The 15,008-nt window shown below is 37.8% G+C and overlaps 1 protein-coding gene across 1 annotated transcript; it reads left to right on the top strand.

Moving 5' to 3' along the window:
* Positions 1–1,889: 1,889 nt before the first annotated feature.
* GPRIN3 (GPRIN family member 3) lies at positions 1,890–13,792 on the top strand. Its single transcript, XM_064369189.1, has one exon. The coding sequence runs from the start codon at positions 2,619–2,621 to the stop codon at positions 4,947–4,949; it is 2,331 nt and encodes a 776-aa protein (XP_064225259.1). The 5' UTR covers positions 1,890–2,618; the 3' UTR covers positions 4,950–13,792.
* The last annotated feature ends 1,216 nt before the right edge of the window (positions 13,793–15,008 follow it).

Below are 15,008 nucleotides of genomic sequence, written 5' to 3'. Positions count from 1 at the left end.
AAATATTAAACCCATTGATATAAAGAATGAAGTTAGAAGGAAGAGCTTGTTTAGAGGAGAAAATACATTCTATTTATTATTAGAGTTTATGTAATAGTAGGTCAGCTGGATTACATTGAACTAAAAGATAAAATTCTATATTTTCAAAACCTGAGCCCAGCTGGATTTGATTTTGCCTTATTTTGACACTTTGTAGCCTGAGTGAAGATTGAACAGTTTGATGTATTATTCATCATATGCAAAGAGTAGAATCCTTGAATTTTGGAGCTGGAAGCCTCCTTAGAAATTATTTAATTGATTTTGCCAATGAGTTAATTTGGGGTTCAGAAGATTAAGTGATTAGCCTGAGGTAACATATTATTAATGATAAATAATAAAACACAGTCATCCACTAATTTCAGATCCATTGCTTTATCCACATGACCTAGTGTCTAGTTATCCTTTCTAAAAAATGCATATAGGCCAGGTGCATGGGCTTACACCTATAATCCTAGCACTTTCGGAAACTGAGGCAGGAGGCTCATTTGAGTCCAGGAGTTCAAGACTAGCCTGGGCAACGTAGAGAGACCCTGTCTCTACAAAAAAAAAATTAAAAATTAGCTGAGCATGGTGGCATGCACCTGTAGTCTCAGCTACTTGGGAGGCTGGGGTGGGAAGATAGCTTGAGCCTGGGAGGTCGAGGCTGCAGTGAGCCATGATCGCATTCCTAAACTCCAGCCTAGGTGACAGAGCAAGACCTTGTCTCAAAAGAAAAAAACATATTTATACATAAACACACACCTACAATTTTACATAATCATATGCCCTAAATAATATCAGATTTTTTAGATTCAACATTTCTCCACCTTTGGGTCCTTTCATCTCCTCTTCTGTCCCCAACTTATCACTCCCCCTGTATTTAACACCTAATATGTCTCATGCCAAATGTTTTTGGAATTATGTAATCATACACAAACATATGTGTGTGTGTGTGCATGTCTGTGTGCCTACATATGTAGTGTCTTACGTCATTGTTTTACAAAAATGAAAATGCATATGCTGTTTTCTGAAACTTGTTTTTCTCATTCAGTCATATCTTGAGGAAATCTCTTCCATGTGAAAAGTTATAGCCAAATTATTTACTTTACTGGTTGCATAACATTCTGTAGTTGAAATATGTCATGACTTATCCTATCATTCCCCCTATTTATAAAGACCAGTCTGTTTTTCTTCTACAAATAGTACTTCAGGAAACATCCCCATAGTTACATATGCTGGTGTTTTTATATCTGTTGATAGAGTTGGTATCACTGCGTCAAGGAAATGTGTATTTTTCGTTTTAAAAACTAAACTGCCTCCATAAGAAGGCTGTAACTATACATATTTATTTGCACCTACAATTAATAAAAATACTTTTTCTAGGTCTCCCTAGGCCTTACTATTGAAAGTCTATTTTGTTTAAGTTTTGCAGATGCAATTGGTGTGAAATAAAATTGTATTGTTACTTTATTTGCATTATTTGACTACAAATGAATTTGGTCATCTTTCCATAAGCTTGATGGTTATTTGAATTTCCTACCTTGTAAACTATGTTTTTATATTCATAATCCATTTTTTCAATGGGTTATTTAGTCTCCTTGTAAATATTTAAGAGCTTCTGCTATATTGTAGGTATTTTTGCCTGTCCTATAGAGTTATACACTTTTTATTTCCCCCAAATGTCTTGTATTTTTTATGGCATCTTTTGTCATGCCATAAAATTCAGGTTTCAAATTGTAGTGACCTATGTTTATGTTTTCTCTTACAGTGTGTTTGCCTTCTCAGAAAAAGCCTAGCTCACCTGTCCCTAGATTACATTTATGATTCTTACGTTTTCTTATGTGATTTTATTTATTTATTTTCTATTTTAACCTTTAATCCACCTATATCCACCTAGGATTTATTTTTGGAATTGGTAAATATTAAGATCTACTTTTCTTTTCTTCCAGATGAATAAAGTGTGCCAGTTCCTTCTATGAAAGAACTCAGCTTTTCACCACCAAATTGCAATGCCTCTTTTGTCATAGATTAAATACCCATTTATATTTGGATCTATCCCTAGATTTCCTATTTCGCATATCTGTTTATGCCTGTTTCAATGCTTACGTATTGATTTAATGAGAGTGACTTTGCAGGATTTTCTGACATCTGCTACATCAAATTACACCAATAACTTTTGAGGTAGTTAGCAAACTTAGGTAGATACATGAGAAACCTATTTGCTAGACGTTAGTAGGATGCAAGTAGAAACTGATACGTCAAAATAATATTTTTGTAATTATAATTGTTTTCAAAATCTTTTTTCCTAAGTTTATTTTTATTTATTTTTTGTTCTCTCCACCAAGGTCTATTTTTATATCAGCAGATATGGGAAGAAAAGTTTTTAATATGCTCTTATAAAAATGACAGTTTGGTATTTTTTTCAATCCTTAAGTGACGTACTGTATTAATGATGCTGTTTCCTTGATTCACAGACTGGTTCTTCAGAGGAATAAACCCTGACCGTGTCAATACTCTGAGCTCTGACTGCATCACTCCTCCCCCACCAGTGGGAACACTACCCAAGAGAGAGCTCTGGAGTGCTCCTGAAGAGAAATTCCATGGGGACTGTACCTGACCCTCTGAGATCAGCTAAAACTTCCTTGATTGCAGCTTCCGGAAAAGAAGAGGATCTAGGAGAGCTGCAAGCTGCCTCACCTCAGCATCGACCAGCTCTCCTGTGTAAGAATGCCAATGGCTTTTCTGGTACCCCTGCAGAAGCAGACCTCAGCCCCAGGGCAGCTGCTGAAGCCCTGATGCAGGCTTGTGAGCATGAGACCACCCAGTCAGATATGTCTTCTCCTGGTGTCTTCAATGAAGTGGAGAAAGCATCTGCCACATTCAACTCTCCAGGCAATCCCCAGCTGCCAGGGAGCAGCGAGCCTGCAGCACCAGCTGCGAGTTCTGCAGCAGAAAGGGATCTTATACACACACCAATGACAATGCCAGCCAATCAGCACACCCGCCAGTCCATCCCAGGTGATCAGCCCAATGCCATCACCTCATCCACGCCTGAAGATTCCCTGATGAGATCACAGAGAACCTCAAATAGAGAGCAATCTGAGAAATCAAGTTGTCCTGTGGGAGACATCCTCAATAGCAGCAAAGATCAGGTGTCCTGTGAATTTCCTTCTCCAGAAGCAATCCAGGGAACAGTGCAGACTCCAGTGACAGCAGCCAGGGTGGTCAGTCATTCATCCTCTCCTGCAGGCGGACCTGAAGGGGAAAGGCAGGGAGCCATCTGTGACTCTGAAATGAGATCCTGTAAACCTCTAACTAGAGAATCTGGATGTTCAGAGAACAAGCAGCCCTCTGTCACCGCCTCAGGCCCCCAGGGCACAACTTCAGTGACACCTCAACCATCCCCAGTCACTAGCAAACCTTCAGCATGCCCTCCAGGTCCAGGGAAGGTGCTGCTCCCAGCGCAGCATCAGATGTCAAGGTTCAAAGAAGCCAGTACTATGACCAACCAAGCTGAAAGTGAGATGAAGGAAGTTCCCAGCAGGGCTTGGCAAGACGCAGAGGTGCAGGCAGTGGCAAGTGTGGAGAGCAGATCTGTCTCCACCAGCCCCAGTATCCTTCCTGCATTCTTGAAGGAAAGCCCTGCTCCTGAGCATTTTGAACAAGAGCAGCTGCGTGTCATCTGCCACAGCAGTGGGAGCCACACACTGGAGCTCTCTGATAGCATGCTAGCCCCCCAGGAGTCCCGTCAGTGCCCTGCCATCATGCCACAGGTACACATTCAGGCAGCTGCAACTGTTTCTAGAGCTTTCCAACAGGAAAATAAACAAGTGAGCCTACCAGATGAGGTCCTTAAAACCTCATCAGTCAGTTTGGCCTCCAGTAATGCCCAGGATACGTTTAAAGAAGATGGGAGGTTAGCAGGAATGAGTCCAATGAGGGAAGAATCAACTTCTAAAAAGCTTGCAGGTACTAATTCTAGCTCCCTGAAATCTAGCCCCATTGACCAGACTTCTATCAGTGCATGCAGTCAAGCTGAAACAAGTTATGGATTGGGAGAATTTGAAACCAGGCAGTCTGAGTTTGCAGAGAAAACCACAAATGGCCACAAAACAGAGTCAGATTGCAAACTATCTGACTCTTGCAGCTCTACCGGCAAAGCTGACCATTCTGGGAGCTTGGATCCCACAAATAAAGGAGGTGCAAGGGAAAAGAAGTCTGCATCTCCTCAGATAGTAAAAGAAAAAGAGTCCACTGGCACCGAAACCTCGGACGCCAAAACCCTACTGCTCAATCCTAAATCTCAAGAAAGTGGAGGCACAGAATCAGCTGCTAATCCTACACCCTCCCCAATTAGGAACAGCCAGGAGAGCACCTTAGAAGAAAACAGACAGACCAAGACAGCCACAAGCCTCAGCCTGCCATCTGATCCCATGAGTGACTCCAGCCCAGGTTCTGGCAAGAAGACACCGTCTCGCTCCGTCAAAGCCAGCCCACGCAGGCCCAGCCGCGTCAGCGAGTTCCTCAAGGAGCAGAAGTTAAACGTGACAGCAGCTGCTGCTCAGGTAGGACTCACTTCGGGAGAGAAGAAAAAGCAGCTTGGCGCGGACTCCAAGCTCCAGCTGAAACAGTCCAAGCGCGTCAGGGACGTGGTGTGGGATGAGCAGGGAATGACCTGGGAAGTGTATGGTGCTTCCTTGGACGCAGAGTCCCTGGGAATCGCAATCCAGAACCATTTACAAAGACAAATCAGGGAACATGAGAAATTAATCAAAACTCAAAATAGCCAGACCCGGAGATCCATCTCCTCAGATACTTCTTCAAATAAGAAGCTCAAAGGAAGGCAGCACAGTGTTTTCCAGTCCATGCTGCAGAACTTCCGACGCCCCAACTGCTGCGTCCGTCCTGCCCCTTCTTCTGTGTTAGATTGAAAGGAAATATTTATGGGAGTTTTTGTATAAATTTATGGTATTCACATGTGTCCCTCTGTGTCAAAGCTTGCTTAGTTTTTTGTTTTTTTTTCCTGCAAGACCAGGAAGGAAAAGCAAGTATTCACTGTAAGAAATTGCTATTAAAAATTGACCTAGAGCTCTATAAACAAAAATGTCATTTCAGTTTGAAAGAAGGAACAAGAGAAAAGAAACAGGCTTCACTGAAGGTTTGCAATCTTAATTAACTGAAAGTAATACTCACTGGGTTTTTAAAAATACGATGTTGTTCGTAAAGAGAGCATTATTATTATATTATTATACATGTATCGTTTTGTGTTACTGCCTCAGTTTATCACACAATAGTATTTCCATTAAAATCCCTGCTTCATTTTGGAAGTAGCAAAAACACTATTGGCAAAAAACACTGTTATAATTTCTAGTCCTATTGCAATAACAATGCTGTAACCACACAAATTTTAAATAGGTGATAAGAATCATAATGAAAAAAAATTGAGAAAAAATTTGATTCGTTCCTAGGCCAGATAACATTAAATATACCAACTGTGATTTAATGATTGTAAACATCTGCAGACAACCTTTGTATAAACCTTCTTACAGCTGTTAATAAATATAAGAAAGTTACATTAGGAATATTAGCTAAGCTTTTGAATGTGAAAACTGCCTATGTTAAACATGGATTTATATAGACACATTTTCCTGCACTGAAGGCAAGGTGCATCTTTGTGATTCTGACCAGACATATTCATATTTTCTTGCCCTAGAGGAAGTACATGGGACTGAATTCTTGCAAGAGTCATCAAATTAGGGATAATACTAAATTGATATTGTACAAGTGTTCTCCAGTGATATTCTACTGAGGATGCTAAGATTCTGGTAAGGAACTATAAATAGCAGACTACCAAACACTGCTTTTTCTGTGATGATAAAAACCTCATAAGTAACAAAAACAATGTTTAGTTTAGACTTCTGTAAACAGGATGCAATTTGTGATTATTTTTAATTGGGTGCAGTAACTTCCAATAACAAATGTAGTCAACACCAAATTAGAACGTGAGCTCCTTTTCAGTTTTTGTACATAGACTATCATCTAATTGCTTAAGTGTATACTCTGGAGTTAAAAGGTAACTTCGGCAAACTTATTGATTTTAAGAGAAATACCCTTCATATTCTTCAAACCCAATGAAAGAAGAAGCCTTTACAAAAACATGGCTTGTGCTTTGGGTGGAATATGCTCCTTGGGAACATACGCACCTGTCTGACCTCAGACCTCCCGTGTCTCCGGAAGAGAAGCATGTTCCAAGACACACGAGTATCCTCCAAGGCACTGGCCTGGATGAGCAGCAGTGGCTTGAGGAGGGTAGTGTGGAAAGAAGGAACGAACAACGGCCCTGGGAAGGCTTCCCTTCCTGCAGACGTTGTTGGGAGATTGCTGGTCTCCATTTGGCATTTAGAAAACCAGACTTAGTTGCTGGAGAGGCACCAATTGCCTTCTCTGAACTCATTCCCCATGATGAGCTAGAAAAGAGTACCTAACCATGAGTATTCTCTCCAGAGACTCATGTGTCCCGTGGGTACAGTCAATTCACAGTATCTGTTCTGGCTTTTTTCACTTTAATTCTGTTTTGCACATTCTGAACATACGCAGGGAAAAAAAATCATTCCTGAACTTGAACAGCACAAGCTACACCCGGCACAACCTAAATTAATAAAAAGACTTTGATTTATTGTGAAGCAAGTTAACTGTAGACAAAGCTTGCATTCGTGAACCAGTATTCTCAGAGCCTGAGAGTCGTTATAGTTGTTCTGTTTGGAACGTAGGAGGAATTTTTTAATAAGGCACATTTTTCAGTTTCTTACTCATTGGTATCTATTAAGAATACTATGTAATGTCAAAATTGCCATCAAATTACTAAGCAAATTACTATTAATGATTAGAGATTTCGCCTAAAATTCTCTGTTTGGGCCTTAAATACCCATTTGTAGCTGTGTCTGTGTCACTTCTGTCTCAGATGCCTCTGCCAGAACATAACCTCTCTGCTGGCTTCCGCTCACTGGCGTCTCCCTCCCACATGGGCATACATGCTGTGTATACACAGAGTACAGCCTGTGTACACAGTAGCAGCTGTCAACAGTGCCTACTCCAGATGGGTGGGCCCCAGGTAATCCTCTGCTGTGAAGTGGCTAGAACAGGCTGTCCCTTCATTAAAATAGGCAAGAAAAATGAATTTCGCATCTGGTAATAATATTTATTTTCACAACTTTAGAGTAACCACATGATTTGTAAACAGTTAAATGAGGCAGAGGCCTGAGAGAGTTGTAGACATTTGTCTCACATTAAATATATCAGAATTGCTAGATTTGCTGTTGTGGTTATGCCACTCAAAACTTTAAGAAAATTTGTTTAATGCACTAAGTTTAACTGGTTTTCTTTGGTGCTAGAACCAAATTCTTTACTTCTACAACACTCAAAAGATTATCACAAAATATTACAAAAATATTGTTTGTTTTGTTGCTCATTAAATCCTATAGAACTAACAGCTGTTAAGGACAATAACAGAAATATATCTTCAGATGGATAAATAAGATAGGGACCTATTCGAGACAGCAGCATTTTTATATTGTGATACCTACCCTAAGTTACTCTCACAATAAAACCTTATTTAAGAATTTTCCTTCACATCAATCTGTGACATAGCATTAGGTGTTCAGTATTCCTCATCTGCGAAACCTAAGGTTCATTCAAAAATTAAGTTGCAAAACAGTTTTTATGGCAGACTCTGAACTCGCTCAGTTTTTTCCTTACTTTACCTGCATGACACACATTGGGTTGAAAGTTATTTGGTTTTGCCCTTCATTTCTTTTAGATATAATTTGGTTCTTTTTCAGCATTTTGTTTTTGAAATATAGAGAGGAAATATTTTATTAAATCAAGAAATAAGAAACATTTCTTAAACCAGTAGTAAAAAGATGAACTCCATGCCTGAAAGACAGTTCAACATTTAAAATATTAAGATGCTATACCATTTAACAAGTGAATACTAAAAAATTTTAATTTAAAGATTGATTGATTGTTCCATTTTTATGATCATGAGGAAAATGTCACAGCTTCAGCTGTCATGTTTATCTTGAATGCTTTTCTAATTATGTCTTTCTGGATTATTGACTTTGAATACCACAGACCAACTACTTTACATAGAGTAAAATACTGATTAACCTTTGTGCTTTGGGTCAGTGGCAAAAGTTGAACACCCTGTTAAGTCAAGGCTAACCAGAAACTTTTTTGTTTGCATCTGAAATGAAATATTTATAAAATGTGTTAGTATGTTTCCTACCTTGATAAGTTCACCTATATTGAATGTAATTTGATCTTTGATAATTTTTTTAATCTTGAGAATTCTCTGATACTGTTTTGAATATCAGTGTTCATTGTGTTATAAGGTTAAACATCAAAATTGAAATAAATTGGACTGAATATGCATGTGTAACATATACCTTAGAGGCTGGATTTCAGAACCAAATTAATAGGAGCTTGCTGTCTTAAAGTAGAAAGCAGAAGAGGAATAGCATTCGTTCGTATTCCAGCATATTGAGGTTTCACTGTTCCTAGCTTATACTAATGGTTTTTCCTCTCATTTCTGGGAATGCCTGTCCTTCTGGGAATCCCTGTATATATCATACCAAGAACAGAGTATGATGTGACTTTAAAATGTGTTTACAGAGGATATATGCAAGTGTGCTGTTAATATAAATTGTTTGGCCTTTGCTGTATCGACTTTGTTACTGTTTTGCTGCCGAAATGTGAGAAATGTGTGTCTTCTCTTCCTCCTACATATTGTGCCAAATGTTTAAAATTTTGTCTACTTCTAGTAACACATAATTCACCATATCCCTTGTCTACTTTTATGAATCAGTATAAGGAAAAACAATACATTAGGATAAGGTTTGCATATATGTATATGTGTTTTTATTGAAACTGGGGACTTGTAGCCTTGTGTAGACCTCTACCTGCCTGATTTACTAATTATCTGTAATGCTGTCATGGAGATGATGCTGTTTACTCTCTCCTGCTTTGTTCTAAGTGGTGTTTGAGAAATAAGGCCTGTGAATTTCCCTTTGTGATAGAACAGTGAACTCAGCAGTATCTTGGATAAGTGAGCCGACTACCTTGTCCCCACACCGTTTTTGTCTATATGGTGAATTCAGAAGTCAAACGTCCCCTTCTGTGTTTGTTATTTTACATATGTATCTGAGCATTTTGTTTCCTGTTAGCAATGCTTCTTGATGTTGTGCGTGGCCCTTTGTGGTTGATTCTGTCCAAATTCGGGTCAGCTGCTGCCACCTGGCAAATAACAGGCAATATGCTGAATCTCCTGTCCATCCTTGTAACGATATCCTTCTTAATGAAATTCTTCAACTGGCTGAGTAATTACTAATGTCATCTGTGCAGACACATGGGCTTAAGGATGTCTACAATATTTTAGACATTTTTGCAAACGGGAAAAAATAGTCTTGTAAATACTGAAACAGATTTCCATGAACTTTATCCTACTCTTGGAAAGAAAACAGTTCTCCTTGGCTGCAGAAATCAAATAAGCTTGGATTGCAATGACCAAGAACATAAATGAAGATTGATTGAAGTGGAAAAATTCTGTCTCCCAAGTGATCAGTGACATCTGCCAGAGGTCGTTACAGCTATTTTTACTGTGAACAGTCACCAGCTAAACTAGTCACTTGCCACAACCAAATAACCTCTCTCAAAGTAAATCCAGTACATCTGTATATATGTGTAGATAGCAGCAACAAACAATCCTGAAACATTACTTTTGGCTATTAAGTAAATCAAAGTGATGATAATTATAAAGAACATTCAAATAACCATGGACCTTGGTGAAATGACTTGTGGTGGCCAGAATGGTGCAACAAGGTGTAATTTACAAGTTTTTTTTAAGACCCAAGTATCTCAGATACTTATCATGAGAATAAAGACTGTTGAATATGAAATTAAAGCCAAGCAATAATGTGCCAAAAAGAGGCAGTTCTACCAGCAAATGCATCTATTATGGGCACACCATTATATAATGATGGTTTGCTTTATGAAGACTGACTGTAATCCACAGGATAAAATAAGTGAAGGCATAGTTTCTGCTTTCTTCCTGGAAAAACTTGCTTAGAAGCTTCATAAAGAGGTACAGCACTAGTGATCATTCATAAGAATACAGTTGGCATCCCTGTTTTTGTGCTAGCCAAGACAAAAGAGGAACCGTTCAAAGTCTTGCTGGCTTAAAACTCAAAACAGCTCCAACCAGAAGTTTTGTTGAAATGGAGACTTTAAACTTATGGTAATTACTCTTTCTGGACACTACCCTGTAGAAAGCAATTTAATTAACTCTGCCCAGAGGATTACCAGCTTTAGCTGTGAAAAAAATTGGCTCCCGGATGTAAAATCACTAAAACATAAGTACTTGTATCCAAAGAGGCTTCAAATGATGCCTTACAGAAAATGATGTTCCAGATGGGCACTTCTAAATGCTAACTCTTTATCAAGTATCTTTCTGATCCAAGCTCAAAATTAATTGGCTGCAAAATAGTAGGAATAAAAATCTCGAATTTTACACTTTAGAAAAAGATACTGATGATCAACCAGCGTGGTGATAATTATGATTAGATACCTCAGTGATTTAAACAAGTTAAAAAGACTTAAATGGGAGAGAAATGCTAACAACTTTCTTGATCTCTTAACTAGGATGATGTCATCCATTTATTTCTGAGGCGAAAATTATAGTTTGTTTTTTGATATCGCTGCTAGTGTTGTTGTTTGTTGCTTTAAAAATTGTGTCTCTTTAGAAAAACTCCCTAGCAGTTAAATATTTTTTTCTGATTCATAGCATTGCTTTTAATAACATGTGAAGGCTGTGTATAGAGCAAACTATATAAAATGAGTAGAAAGGGCTTACTCATGTTAATCGGCATCCTTAATGATTTCAGATTCCTTAACATTTATTTTAGACCACTTCTTTAAGTAACTTACTTTTCCTAATGATTTCCATCTTGTCTTAAAATGATGCTGGTATATCAGGAGATTGCAGTATTATAATCATACTCTCCAATCCCTAGAGGAGAAGAGAGAATAATTCTTGTTTTAAGGGCCACTAGAGATACCTTTTATTGAGGTTGAGAAAGGTCAACACGGCCTGAAAACAAGAAAAATATATACTAGCAATTACTAAATTTCTAAATGTGTTTATCTCTGCTGTACTAATGTGTGAACAATATGTTGTGCATAATACTGTAGCTGGTTGTGGTATATCAATACATTATGTGAGTGTGTACAGTCTGAGTGATCAGTTTTCTATTTTTATGTGTAGAAAAAAATAACTTGTATCCCATTTAAAGGCCAATTCCTGTCATCAGGTAGGCACATGTACATACGTGAAAAAGCCAACAAAAGTGTCCACATGTATTCAATAACAGAATTTGTTCTTTTATTTTTGAAGGTCAGAAAGGGCTGTTCAATTTGTTTTGTTTTTTAATCATCTCCTTGAGTAGGTAACATAATTATCACAAAGGCTGAATATAGTAATCAGTACATTGGCATATTATTAAATATGCCAGGGCTAATTAACCATGCCATTAGTCACAGGTAAGGTCAGTTCTTTGACCACTGGGATGATTTACATTCCTCACACATCCTCTCTGTGTTAAGTGTGTGATTAGGATGTACATACTATGGGTGTGATTGTGTACATACCTTGTATGAATTATCTAAATCCTCAAAGCAGTTGCAGGAAAGAAGGAAGATGAAATCGTTGTTCAAAAGCCTCAAAAGGGCTAGTCAATATATATTTTCATTTCTACACATAAAAATGTAAATAGCTTATCCACATACATATGCACACATAATGCATTTTATTTATACTATTATATTCAAATAAATCACCAATTAAAACAACTAATTGAAAGCTACATCTTTCCATGACTGCTCTGTTTTACAAATATTAATATTGGATTAGATGCCCCTCACTTAATGGTGTTACTCCCTGGTAGCAGACTTTGTGCTAAGAAAAGTCCAGTTCCCAAGGCATCTGAAGCACAGACTGTTACCTGAGTAGCTACAGAGAATTAATGCTGTTCCTTAAGCACCTAATTTTATATCTGGAAATGGCAAACAGTGGTAAAAACCAATGAGACTCCTTTTGGACATGTATCAACGTCTTGATTTGCACAAACCAATAAAAGCCCTACATTTTTTGGAGATAGATCCCTAGATTTCAAGCATGTGTAATCACTCAAAGTGGATATCATTACAGGCATTCTTCTCTTGAGCTCAGCAAAACTATGCTTACCAACACCAAAGAGAAATAAAAGATTCAAATGAAAAAAAAGTGCAGATGATGCTAGTGAGATAATAGGATATGAGCAATGAACCCTCGGGTGGGGTTCCATGGCACTTAAATTGCCTCATATCTTGAGTTCCTTAAGATGGACTCAAATAAAAAGTATTATCAGTAATAGGTGATACTGTGTGGACTAGGTAACATGTTAGAATTATTAGCTGGGAAGTGTCTCTGGACAAGATTGGTCAGCTTATCAAAGTTCCAACCAGTGAATTGATATTGTTCGAATTCATCTCATTTTTTCTCAAAGGAAATGCTCTATTAGGGATCAAAAAGTCTGATCTGGTTCTCACACCTAATACAATTTTTTCCCTAATTCCTTGACACTAAAAATTATGTTGGTTGGGTATTGGATTGAAAATATGAATGGAGGCCAGGCGCAGTGGCTCATGCCTGTAATCCCAGCACTTTGGGAGGCCAAGACGGGTGGATCACCTGAGGTCAGGAGTTCAAGACCAGCCTGGCCAACATGGCAAAACCCCTGTCTCCATAAAAATACAAAAATTAGCTGGGCATGGTGATGTGTACCTGTAATCCCAGCTACTCAGGAGGCGGAGGCTGGAGAATCGCTTGAACCCAGGAGGCAGAGGTTGCAGTGAGCCAAGATCATGCCATTGCCCTCCAGCCTGAAGACAGGGCAAGACTCCATCTACAAAAAGTACCAGAATCACCCCTTGATAGAGAATTCCATCTGGCAAAGTACAAGCAACCACTTCTCAGTAGAAAGTTAAGAATAACATTTAAATACATATTCATGTTTTAGAGAATCAATGTGCCATCTTTATATATTAAATAAAAATAAAAGATTAACCAGCTATAAGAACACTATGATTACCACTAGAGTGGCAGTGTTTTTTAACTGCTCAAAGTATACATGTTTATAAGTGCAGCATACCTGAAATCTTGATGTTTGTCAATACTTACTGTTGCTTAAAAGATAAACTTACATGATTATTTTTGAAAGATGTATATTAATTTAAATAATACCCAGAAAAATAACTTTCAATAAGAGAATCATTTATGTGTGTAAATACTCAGCTGAGAAAGATCAAAAGTATAGTATAATATGAAATCACTGAAGACAAAAATATTCAAAATGGAAAAGTCCATTTATGAATGTATCAATATTAAAATCTAAGGTTATGCTTTTATAATGCTTATATACAAATGTCATAAAATCATTTTCATCCTCCAGATATTGACCAATAAAACTTAACTTCCTAGACAAAAGAAGAAATGTTATCATTTATACAAAGATGGAGAAAGCTTTTGGAATTACATATACTTACACCTTCATTTTGGATTTGATTTTTGAATGGATGCTTAAAATTCCTAAATTCAACTAATGACTTAGTTTTACCCTCAAAAAATTTAGAATATTATTTTTTTGCATCTCACTTTGCATAATAAATGTAATATAGAATACAATTTATTCTGTTTTTTTGTTAATGTTGTTATTGTTTTTTCCACTGCTATTTAAATCATTCTTTTAACCGTGGATATGCAGAATCAGTTGATTTTCCATGTGACACACTTCTGCCAAGAATCTGCTGTGGGATTGGAAGTATTTGCAATGAAAGAACTTTTTTCTTTAATTAAAATAGACTTCCCATAGAATCAACAATACCTCCTGGTCATCAAAAGCGAGGTTTTTCCTATACTTGGCACAGCAGAATGTGTGTGTTGTGTGTGTGTTATTTGGTGAGAGTGATGAGAGCTGAGCATGGTGAAAATACAGGCAGGGGTGAGGTAACAGGGCTGGGTGGGGCTCCAGGGCACTTAGATTGCCTTATTGTCCAGGCTTAGCTGCCTCTTGCCCAGAGCCATCAGGTGTCTGCTGTGTAGTCCAGCCTTTCTGCCTACTCCTGAGAAGATAAATTGGGATCCTGCAGTTTGGATTCTTAGAAGGAGATGGAAAGCCCAGCCATGTCCCCTAGTTTGACTTGACCAGTAGTAAAACTAACACATTTTGATCCCTTTTTGCCTCCTTGAATGTCTTCAATTCATTACGGATCTGTAAAGAAGGAGAGGTACACGGTGTATGAAACCCAAATCTCAAAACAATGATTTAGTGAATTTTCCATGAACTTTAGTGATTGCTTCAAAATTTCCAAAAGCCATACTCTCCCTCCAACTGCTGTGTGTGTGTGTATAAATGCCCACTATTTTAATCTAAAATGGTGCCCTGTGGCTGCCATTATCTAACTCTTGCACACTTAGACATTTATTCTTGGCCAAATTACGCCTTGTGCATTTCTAAAGATATAAATGCCATTCATGGAAAAGTTATATCTTGCAAGTTTCAGGAGGGCTGAGATAGTTTGTCTTATGCCTATAGCTGTTTACGTCCCACCAACAGGTGTTTGTTTCATTAGGTGCCACTTCCAGCCAAATGTTCTCACTCTTCCACAACTTCGATGTTGAGTAGCAAACAGAAAAACATCTTTCTTAGCATAGTCTTGCTTCACTGGACTATGTGAACTCAAAATACCTCTTGTTTCTTGTGAAGTGTTTGCATTTTATAAACTATATAAGATCTCTTTTGGTCAACCACTCTGTCTGAGTTTATTTGGGCTGCTATAATAATAAAGGATCTTAAACTAGGAGGCATGTAAATAAAATAAATTTATTTCTTACAGTTTTG

The sequence above is a fragment of the Aotus nancymaae genome, unplaced genomic scaffold (assembly GCF_030222135.1).
Source record: "Aotus nancymaae isolate 86718 unplaced genomic scaffold, 86718_ANA_hifiasm-v0.15.2.pri h1tg000006l, whole genome shotgun sequence".
In the NCBI taxonomy this organism is placed as follows: Eukaryota; Metazoa; Chordata; class Mammalia; order Primates; family Aotidae; genus Aotus; species Aotus nancymaae.
This window is presented reverse-complemented; position numbering and strand designations above follow the sequence as displayed.

Excerpts from the sequence above, each read along its gene's own strand:
- GPRIN3 (XM_064369189.1), top strand. The coding sequence starts at position 2,619 with ATGGGGACTGTACCTGACCCTCTGAGATCAGCTAAAACTTCCTTGATT.